General features: G+C 41.6%; 1 protein-coding gene across 1 annotated transcript; it reads right to left on the minus strand.

Annotated features, from left to right (window-relative positions):
- Positions 1-2,575: 2,575 nt before the first annotated feature.
- On the minus strand, positions 2,576-9,725 carry LOC131231273 (subtilisin-like protease SBT5.3). Its single transcript, XM_058227415.1, has 3 exons — positions 9,137-9,725; positions 6,934-7,915; positions 2,576-3,379 (listed from the first exon to the last, which is right to left on the minus strand). The coding sequence occupies exons 1-3, from the start codon at positions 9,697-9,699 to the stop codon at positions 2,621-2,623; spliced, it is 2,304 nt and encodes a 767-aa protein (XP_058083398.1). The 5' UTR covers positions 9,700-9,725; the 3' UTR covers positions 2,576-2,620.
- Positions 9,726-11,901: the final 2,176 nt, after the last annotated feature.

Genomic DNA, 11,901 nt, shown 5'->3' on the forward strand with positions numbered 1-11,901 from the left:
TAAATTGATGACATATGCATTAATGATGAATTAATTGTTTATAGTAGTTGTGACATTGCCTATGTTAATCATGAAGTGGAAGTGATCTTCATGCTAATGATAATGATAGTATGTACATGTATATGATGACAAAATATACTAGTTGATTACCATGCTTGATAATCTTTACATTGGATGATGGGGTTGATATCCTTGTTGATAATCATGCACGTGTTGATACTCATAACGATGATGTGTGTATAATCACTATGCTTTGCTTGATATTGTTACATTGGAGTTGATATTGATATCAAAGTGACAATAATGCACACGTTGATGGTCATGATGATCTCATGCATAAGATAACATAAGATAACCATGTTTTACTTTACGCCGAAATGATGATAAATAAATGATGTTGGCGAACGTAAGGATAATCTCATGCATAATAGAAGCCTATTGCCTAGGGCATGTATGATGCTAGTGTTAGATGATGATCATGATATTGATGATGCATGTGAATGCTTGTATGCTATGTACTTCATGCACATGCTTGCATGACTTAGATAATTTGACGTAAAATATTGGTATGTCACCTGATGATTTTTGTTGCGTTACATTAGTAATTGGTGCGAGGGGTACGCTGAATGTTTGCTAATAACATTTTCTTTTTGTTGACATGACACTTTCTCAATATTGATATCGTACTTTCTTTATATTGATGCAACACTTATTTTATATTAGAGCTAGCATTGCCCTTGCATTTAAGTTATCATTTGTTTATATTGATTTAACTATACTTTATGCTTAATGCGGTATTACACATCTCATGCATAATGCTTATGATTGTACATTATAATATCTCATACGTATCATTTATATGCTTGTTGTGGATGACGATTGTTCATAGTATATGTCGTTCAGCTTGAGACACTTAGGGGACTCTATATGAGACAAGGTCGCCCCGCATGATTCGTGCCATATGCGCAGGTTTGATACATGCCTTAGATATTGTGATTTATACATTTTGCACTATGTGTAACATGTACATCTTCTCCCTAGAGTCACCGGGGAGGTGGTCCCATAGCCTTGCTGTGGCTGGCGGATGATGGACACTGGAAACTACAGAGGTTACAGGGCGTCATAGGCATCCTTAGGTGAAAGTACCTAAACCCTGTAGTACCAATAGGATGCTCCAATGTCTAGACTGAGTGAATTTATAAGCGCACGATGGCTGGATATCGGTAGACTACATCCTCCACCATGTCGAGGTCGGTTGGAAGGGGTTTGACCTTACCCACCTGAGTGTAGAGGGCTATATGCTAGGTTGAGTTTGACTAGCTCGTGAAATGGGTTCGCTATCGACTGACCGGGTGGTTTTTGTGTACCACTGACGAGGTAGATAGTGAGGTCTTTTGCAATCACTTGGTCTTGTACGCAGTGGGTGGCAACCAGTGTCAGAAGTGTACTAGACCCTGTTGATGTTTCCAGATATGAACCATACTAAAATATGGACTTACTGAGTATGACTTGCATGTTTATCATTTGACTCATGCATTCATTCATCCACTATCTACTCAAGCTGGTGGTGCGTAATTAAATCATTATGCGTACCTTCGAAATGGTCATGATTTCGGTTAGGTTCGCGACTAATCTGAGATCAGGAGTTTACCACTTTAAGTCTTGCTATCCAAATCAGGTATGACACTTGTTTGAATAAAAGTCCCCTGTGATGAATCCTATGGCTTGCGATACCGCATACTATCATTCCGACTACACACATCAGCTTTGTTATTCCTTTTCCATCGTATGCTCTATAGTGGAATACATAATTTGATTATCTTGAACATGATGATTGGCTATTCTTATGAGTCATGATTGTTCGTCTGAGTAGTATGCCTAAAATTGATCACATGATTTATGATAACCTGAAAAACTTTAATATATATATAATCTTTTTTTTTGTTAGCTTGTTAGCTTGGTAGTGATAATATGCTTGGTTGATAACATGCTCACATATGATAACATGCATGCTTGGTTGATAATATGCTAGTGGTTATTTTGAATGTCTTTATGGGAGTGCCCTGATAAGCCGTGTTTTGCTCTCAGCATGCAGTAGACTCACGAGCTGTGGTTTGCTCATACAAATGATTTACACTTTTTTCAGGACGCATTTAGTAGAAGCGTGCCTGCAGAGTTTTAGGGGCTTTGTTATCTATTCTCCCTTATCGTTGAGGTGATGCACCATCTTATGTATAATGTGTCAAACGTGTTCGTTTCTTAGATTTGTGTTGATACCATGTATTAAATGTGTAGTTGCCTAATCATATTAACCATTCCAAAGAAAAAAAATCCCCATCCATGAGTTAGGTTTGGTGTTCGGGAAGTTCACTAACCGTTCACCAAGTCCGGTGAGTGGCGAGGAAGCTGTCGTGACCCGAGTTTGGGACTTGGGAAGTAGTAGGGCCTGAATTCCAAATTTGGGGTGTGACAATTTACCTTTAACCAAACAGGCTCTTAAGGAAATTTATATTTAAATATACGTAGGACATTTCTACCTTAGCTTAATAATTCATACTAGACATGAGCTTGTACAATAATAAAAGCCACAATACAAAGCTACTAAGCAAATTCGCACCTTTCAAGCTTTTGTTACCTTCACAACTATAGGACTTGTCACATAGTGCTTACTGTCTGACCATATCAGCTTCCCAAACACATAATCATCAGCCACACCACCTTCCTTACCCAGGAGGCTAACCTTAAATGCCTTTTCTTCACCAATCTTCTCAAATTTCAAGCTCATGGGCTTAACTGATACAGAAATTCCTGGCGGTGCATGGATGCGGGCCGTGTACGTACTTGGGTTTCCCACATTCTTGACAGTCCTACTTATAGTAGTCAGGCTAGAGAGATAAGGAACAGTTATTGAAGGGTAATTAAAGTTCAAAAGATTTAAGGACTTTTGATTGCATGAGTAGGGTTGTTTAGTGAATTTTGCAAATTGAATCTTGTTGTATCCCATGGTGCAGAGGAAATTCAGGTAGTCCTCGACGGTTAGATCATAGACTAAGCCAGGGTCCACTGCACGGTTAGGATGCACATGTCCTGAGCCATAGCTGAAAGGTGTGGCCCTAGATAAAGAAGAGTTTCTCAAGGGAGATCCTGTGTTGTCTTTTGTTCGTGCGGTAGTCATGATTGCTGATTTGATCGCTGATGGGCTCCATTTGGGGTGGATTGCCTTGAGAAGGCCTGTGATGCCGGCAATATGAGGGCATGACATGGATGTCCCAGATATTGCATTGAAGAGAACGCGTCGTGGATCAGAAAGTAGATCGCTGGGTGCAACATATTGGGTATAAGCCGCGAGGACATTGACTCCTGGTGCAGTAATATCTGGCTATATATATATATATATAAAATGCATTAATGGATGGAATGATAAATTAACCATTTACACTAATAGAAAAGCACTTAATGTTTTTGTTTAGAATTCAGATCCTCTACATGCTATAAACAGAAAATCCTATTTTCTATGGTAGTGATTGGTTCACATCATCACTGTTGTTGCCAGCACTGCTAGAGATGGGGGTAGGATGCAATTAGCGTCCAATCTGATGAGCCACATTGAAATTAAAACTAGACACGGACCAATGAGTCGAGTCATAACTCAGTTGAGTTTCCTCTGGTGTTGATTAACATGTTTCCTTAATATTTAAAATGACAAGTCATATGTTTAAATATTCTTCCTTTGGATTTACTGAGAGGTTTATTTATTTATTTTAATTAGTCAACTGAAATTATGTAAGGCAGAGTCACATGACCACATTGATTTTTCTCCATGTTTCCAAATCTTTGAAATAAAATCTGATATTTCCTTATAAATAGAGGTGGGCATCGAGACGAGTCGGACTGGATTGGATCCAACTTGACTCGGTCCAAAGTTTTCAATGAACTGACCCGAACTCAATCCGATCTGGGACCGAGTCCAGGTCATCTAACTCCATCCGATCCGTTGCATTGCTGGCCTGATCCGAACCGAGTCCGACTTGGTCAAGGAAACCGAGTCGGATCGGGTTGGCTATGGTTCGGATCGAGTCTTCTGTTTTAGTCAAAATTAAAGAAAACATCCCTTAGGACACGAATCTAAAGCATAAATCCAGGAATCGAAGCTTCTTAGCCCTAAATCCATGGTTTATAATAGTAGAAATTGTCGCATTTCTACTCAAAATCTACGAAGAAACACATGCATTGCAGTGATTTGAACCAATAAAGATTGGAGAGATGACAGGATTTGAAGCGTTACCGTGAGATCCAAGCCGTCGATTGGTGAGATTTTGCAATTGAAAAGTGCAATGAGATTTAAATCCCTTTCCTGCCGTTTTAGGATATTTCGCTCTCTAGCCTTGGTTGGAACGAGATCTCTTGAAATTGCAATTGGGTTTAAACTTCGAGCAGATTTTTCTGCATCGGACTGACAAAAATGGAATCGTGGGGTGATAGAGGCTTAGAACTGTCGGATTCTGGACATGTGTGATCGGTTTAACAATTTCGTATGAAAACGTTCTCGCCAGGTGTAGTGTTTTTTCCTCTAACTTTTTATTTTTTGAAAATTAAAAAAATGATTTTCATCATTAAAAATTCGTAGGGCCCACCATAACATTTATTTTCCATCCAATCCGTTAATATAGTCACAACTACGTGGATGAAGAGGAAAAAAAAATTTCGTATTGATCCGAAACTTCTGTGACCCAAAAAGAATTTCAATGGTAGACGTTCAACCCCCCACTACTTTTTTGCAGTGTGGTCCACTTAATCCGAAATCGCCAAATGGATGGACGGTTTGGATATAACACATACCTCATGGGACCCACAAAACTTACTGACATTAATGCACCAGCTGGTGCATGGTACACCTGCCCATCAGACTTCCTCACATCTGTCAGTAGTCAGACTTAGAAATCAGAGGAAGCTTACGTACGGAATAACACAGTACCATAAGCCTACTGAGTAAAGTATGTGGGAACCACCATGAAGTATTTAATTTATCCACTCCTTTCATGCATTTTATAATTTAATTTTATTTTTAGTATTAAAAATCAATTATATACAAAGCTCAAATGGGCCACACCATAGGAAACAGTGTGAATTGAACATCTACCACTGAAAAATTCTTTGGGGGCGACAGAAGTTTTGGATCAAGCTGATATTTGTGTTTTCCCTTCATCCATGTCCTTTTGATATTATGAACAGGTCAGGTGACAAATGAACATCATTGTGGGCCCTAGGAAGGTTTCAACGGTGGAAATCATTATTCCCACTGTTTCTTGTGGCATGGCCCACTTGAGCTTTGGATATGTTACCATTTTGGTCTCAACCGCTAAAATGAGATAAAAAAGCTGATGGACGGTGTGGATAAACAACACGAATTCATGGTGTGCCCAACATAGTTTACTTAGTACGATAAAAGCGTACTAAGTAAGGCAATCCGATTTCGAAGTCAGAACGGTGCTCGAGGCACTGGTAGAGATGCCTGAGGAGACGGATTGGCTACTCCTGCAGCTACCAGCCAATGGCCAGTGGTCGGTGCTCTGTGGACCCACCATGATGTATTTATTTCATCCACGCTGTCCATCTATTTTTCTAGATCAGTTTATTGTATTAAATGAAAAATGAGGTAAATCCCAATCTCAAGTGGACAACATTATAAGAAATAGCGTTGAATGAAAGTTGTGCAGATCGGATCCAATTGGATTGGATCGGTCTAGATTGGCCACTGATCTGAACTCAACTTCATGTACGGTCGGATCTAAATGGGCCTACTTGATTTGACCCGATCCTAGCCTTCGGATTGGATCGAATCGGGTTGGATCAGTTGGATCAGGTCGGATTCTGCCTAGCTCTACTTATAAAAAGATCAGCAATCTATATTCAATCATAACAGGCTAGCAACAAACCCGCCCAGATATTCAACTAATCAGGCCGTAGTTCTAAAACTCACTTGCGGGACTTGAAAGTTGGCTGAGTTGACCCAACTCAATGATATTTTGAGCTGAGTCTCTAAGAAACATGGCCATGAGTGTGACTCAGTTCAGACTCAGCAAGAATTGTTGAGTCAGCTCGATGACTCAGCCAACTCAATATGACTCAACATGACTTGAACCAAGTCGTCCAAAAGCTTATGCTTTATTTTCCTATTAATATACTTATTGATTATAATGATTTTAATCTAAGACTCATTTCAATCTTCCAGTTGTCTTGACCCGACCCGACAACTGAGTCCAGTCGAGTTTTAAGTTTTTGAACTATAGAAAGCTCTAGCCTATTCAAAATTTTGATTTTGCCTTGCCCGTGGGAGAGTAAATTCGGGACTGAGTAACTCAGTACCCTATAGTGTACTGAGTACTCCGTGGGGCCCACAGGTGATGCATGTAACTTATCTATGCCGTCCATCCATTTAACCAGCTCATTATAGGCATGACCACAAAATTGAGGTATATCCAAAGCTCGAGTGGACCATGCCACAAGAAACAGTGGGAATAACAGTGGAACGACAGTTGAAACCTGCCTAGGTCCCACATTAATGTTTTCCTTTGTCCTCTAACCCGTTCATAAGGTCAGACAGACATGAATGACATGAATGAAGGGAAAACACAAATATCGGTTTAATTCAGAACTTCTGTAACCCCAGTAAACTTTCAACGGTATGTTTTCAATTCCCACTGTTCCCTGTGGTGTGGTCTATTGGACCTTTAGATATGCATCAATTTTGGGCTCCTCCACTAAAATGATCTGAAAAAATGGATGGACGGTGTGGATAAGACATAAAATGATAGTGGACCCCACAAAGGATTTACTCAATACACAATCACCTCTTAGTTGAGGCTTTGCCTATTTACTGAACCAGATTGAATTCACACATATGGGCCCCACTCATAGCATTTTAGTACTCACCTTGAGGATCTCTGGTGTGATGAGATTAGGCCCCTGTGATGAGAATGCAGCCATAGTCGGTGTGGGCTTGATTCCAAGCTGCGTGGTGGGACGGGTGATGTAAGCCGTTGGCGAAGTAGTAGATGCATTGTAAGAATGTAAGGCAACCATACCATCCCAATCGATATTTGTAGCTGGAAGGACATGAGCGTAGGCCTGTAAATCAGTATCTGGCTGATTCACGATTATCACCCCAGCGCCACCTGCCTCTTTGATTACCTCGCCAATCTCCAAACTACTGATGGATCCACCTTCAGTGCAGGCAACGATCTTTCCTTTCACTTTCTTAGGATCCAGTGTCCCTTTTTCACAGTTTTGAGCATCAATAGCCCTTGAATTAGCAGATTTAGCATCACTGGACATGATGAATGGATAGGATTTCTTAGGATCCAGGGCTGTTGCTGAGAGACTCTGTCCCTTGATGTGCTTGTTATTGCCGAGGTGGACGTATGATGGGAATTCCCTATCCATTGTGCTGGCCCCTACAGTCATGATCCAAGGGGCCACGTTCTGAACCGTACCATTACCTGGGCCTTCGTTGCCAGCAGAGCAGATGACGGGGATACCTTTTATTATTGCATGGAGCGATCCGATCTCGACCCCATTTTGAAGATAATCGGTGTATATCTCTTTCGGACCGATAGAGACTGATAAGATATCGATGCCGTCGTGGATAGCGGCATCAAAGGCTTCGATGATGTCCGCGTCAAAGCAGTCAGGCCAGCAGACTTTGTATGCGGCCACACGTGCATTGGGTGATCCGCCTTTCGCTGTACCGTTGCCATAACCGAAGATGTTTGCTCCTGGGACGAAGCCACCACCAGCCGTTGAGAGGGTGTGGGTCCCATGGCCATCGGTGTCACGTGCCGTTGAGAGTGTGGCGTTGAGTGGGCCATTTTCTGCCTCGTAGCCTTTCTTAAAGTATCTGGCTCCGATCAACTTCCTGATGAATCCATCCATTTGAATGATCAGGCACAGTGGCTCTATCTTAACTTATAAGATTCTTACCCGTGTAAAATGTCCTGTCCATACAAATTAACGGTGGAGTGGTCCACACTAGAGCAGGGCACCAACCGACTCGACTCGTCCTACTCGTTTAGATCTGACTCGACTGAACCGAATGGATGAGTCGGTCCGAACCGAGTAGGCTTTGCCCAATCTGAACTCAAACCGAGTCGAGTTCAAGTCACCCAGTAACTCGACCCGACTCACTCAACCCAAAACTCGATTCGTACAGACTCGACTCAATCTGAAACTGACTTGACTCGGATTGGGTATGTATATAATAAAAAAAATTTATTTTTTAAATATCTCTAACCCTATATGCTACACCCGACCCGATCCCAAACTCCCCCTCCCTCATCCTCCTCCTCTTCCAAGCTCAGCAACTACTCACCACCATCACCACCCTCTCTCTCTCTCTCTCTCTCTCTCTCTCTCTCCCACCCTCCTCTTCCAAGCCCGGCAGCCACCCACCACTGACCTCTTCTCTCTCCTCTCCACTCCCTCCCTCCCTCCCTCCCTCATCTCTCGATCCGAATCGGTGCCAACTCGAACCAACTCGTTACTTTTTACTGAGTCAGACTTGGTATGGATTTCTCACAAACACCATAGCGGGTCCATAGTGTTTACCGCGTCTGAGTCCCTCCCGTCATCACTCGCTAAGCAAGAGTAGCGAGGGTCAATTTCATCTCAATTATCGTCAAAATTGTAGCCAGGCATTTGTTTAAACATTTCGATTTTTTGCACGTTTTCAAATACCTCAAAGCTAAAAAGATAATGGACCAGGGAATCTCACTCATTTTACTCGTCCAAAAGCTCTTAGTTTACACGTCCAAAAGCACCCTGAGGCTTTTGAAAGCACTTTAGGACATCTTTTGGTGAAGTCAGTCGTTGCCAGGAACTCTCAAGTAAACCCAAAAACAGTTTTTATTTATTTATTTATTTATTTATTTTATTTTTTTTGCAGTAAACCTAAAACAATTTTATTTTATTATTATTATTATTTTTTTTGGAAAGAAAGAAAAAGCTTTATTCAGCCAAAGAAACCAAAGCTATACGGGATAGACAACTTCGAGCAGGCTCCAAGCCCACATATACCCCTGCCCCAAAAACATCTTGATTATGAAGAGAAGCAATCTCAAATTAGTAGAGAGAAAATTACCTGTTACAACGAACTCCACCCTTACTATCACATGATCCCTTCCACCTCTTTGGAATGGGCCCCATTCCATCATCATTGAAGCTCTCCGATTCCGGCCAAACCCCCGAATCAATATTCCCAATGATTATATCTTCGCCAAACTTCGCTTTCTGCCACAACGATGTTTCAGGAATCTTGCCGTTCTTCTCCAGCCCTAGGAACTCCCAGGACCGAGTCGTGTGTAGCTTCGCCATCTTGTTCCTGAAAACCGATATAACATCCGGATGCTTTGATATCTCGTCAGCTTCCTCCGCTTCTAAGTTTGCGGCGAAACCGTTCACATGCTTTGTGTAGGAGTAGAAGATGGCATTTTTCGCCTTCTCTTTGCTCCCGACAAACGATTCCAAGAACTCGTGGTGGGAGTTCGTGACTCGTTCGTAGTCGATAGAAGAAGGTTGGGAGCCATGAGAGTGGGCTCCAAAATACACGACATAAGATTTCTTATTGCTAGCAAATGTGGGTGTTTGGATGAAGGAAGAAACAAATATCAGAAGAGGGAAAAGAAAGAGCTTTGTAGCCATCATTGCTGCTGCTGCTGCTTTCTTGAATCTCTCTCTCAGCACTGTGCCTTCTTATAACGGGCTTGACGTGGCATAACCGTAAATGAGTCAATATCATGCTATTGTCGGTGCCCGTTGTGAATGGAGCATGCGTGCCGAAGGTCATTCTGATCAGATTTATGGTTGATGGGTGTGATTAGATTGTTAAGATTGTATAGTTAGGGTGATTTTCCGGCATTGCTGATTCACGATAGACACTATAATTTGGACGGACAGGATCACTGCATTTACGGGGTTGATATGCTGGGTGAATAAGTCATCATCACTTGAAGTAAATGTTGTGAACTATCTCCACAGTCTATCCTTGTTAATGAGTGGAAGATATTTAAGTGGGGCCCACTTTTGACGGCCCTTCCGGTTCACACATTTGGGGCTGTTTGATTTTTCATTTATTGGCCAAATACAGGCAAATAAGTAATTATTACTTACGCCACCTGTTTGACGTTCGCGAGGAATTACATTTTGAAAAGCGGTCCATACAATACCGTTTATTACGGATTTAAGTATGTAGGCCCCACCATGATATATGTGAGTTATCCACACCATCCATCCTTTAAAAAAAATACATTTTTAAGCATGAAGTCAAAAAAGAGGAAAATAAAAGCTCAAGTGGACTACACCTTAGGGAACAATGATCATTGAGACGTCAACGGTTGAAAGATGTTTTCTCCCTAGGGCCCACATTGATGTTTATTTGTCATCCAACCTGTTCATAAGGTCACACAGTCATATATAAGGTGGAACAAAAATATCAGTTTGATCTGAAACTTTTGGGAGCCTCGAGAAGCTTTCAATGGTAAGAGTTCAATTCCCATTTTTTCCTGTGTTGTGGTTCACTTGATCTTTGGATCTGCTTCGTTTTTTTCATTATGCCCTAAAATGAGTTGGCTAAAGGGATGGACGGTGTGGATAAGACACACACATCATGGTGAGCCCTACGAGTTAACAAATTTCTCCTCCTGTGATGTGAAGAATCCTATGAATGACAGGTGGCGGTCAACATAATCTTAGAAATTTAACCATACACAGGTAAAGAATTATTACCCATTTACCTTGAATTACCCATGTAATTAGAAAATCAAACAGGGTAGATGCTCGGATTGTATGAATTCATAGAGAATTCCTGTGACATAAGTCCACGCCAGAGCTGATGACATCGGCTGACATCATCTGAGAAAACTAAGAAAAAAAAATACCGAGTTCCAACCATAGGAGTTCAATCTCCACTGTTTTCAATGGTGTGGTCCACTCGAGCTTCGCTTCCGCATCATGTTTGGGCCTATGCCTAGTTGGAAAAATGGATGGACGGTTTGGATAATAATATTAAGTGCAGAAGTGTGAGCCCTTGAGATCTGACGGTCTATACGATATGGAACATTCATGAAGCCAAAGATGAACGGTCCAAATCCTATGACCTGCCTATTCACTATTGGAACAGATGAGCCTATTCACCCCTCTGATTCTACAGTATAGATGGCCCCGGATCACGATATATGGTTTAGATCGTCTCGATGACAAACTAAATGGACAAATTACTGTGTACCACTATTCCTCTTTTTACTCTTGTTATTCCTTAATGATTTTTCCACGAGAGAGCCTCATCTTTTTTATATGAAAGGATGAAGTTTGGATGAGACTAGAAGTTATCTGGTCTTATCCCTATCTCCCCATATAAAATCAAATTCAATTTTGGAATAGTAATTGGACCGGTCTCGGTCAGCTGCGTGATTCTAGAGCCACGTCGATCCCAGCAGCACTCCAGGACATCCAAGTGAAGGACGTCATTGGCCCCAGGGGCTGGATTACGCCAACAGAGGTACTTTCCTTCCTCCTGCAGCACATTATAGACCTCATTTCAGCTGATGGTGTCTGCACCTCTGCTAATCCAAATAAGAAAATCTGGCAAGGTTCGAAGAATGGAAAGTTACTGGTGAGAGTGGAATGCTATCAGGCCTTGAGCAGGCATCAAACGCTGGGCGTGCTGGGTTGGCATGCCAAACTCCCTCCAAAATTGTCCCTGCTCGCCTAGAAATTTCTACATAATGCAATTCCGATTGATGACATCATCTAAAAGAAGGGGATCACACTTTGCTCGAGATGCCACTGCTCCATTGCTCCCCAATCTCCAGACATGGAATCAGTTGACCATCTTTTCTCCTAGAGTGA

The sequence above is a fragment of the Magnolia sinica genome, chromosome 17, assembly GCF_029962835.1.
Source record: "Magnolia sinica isolate HGM2019 chromosome 17, MsV1, whole genome shotgun sequence".
In the NCBI taxonomy this organism is placed as follows: Eukaryota; Viridiplantae; Streptophyta; class Magnoliopsida; order Magnoliales; family Magnoliaceae; genus Magnolia; species Magnolia sinica.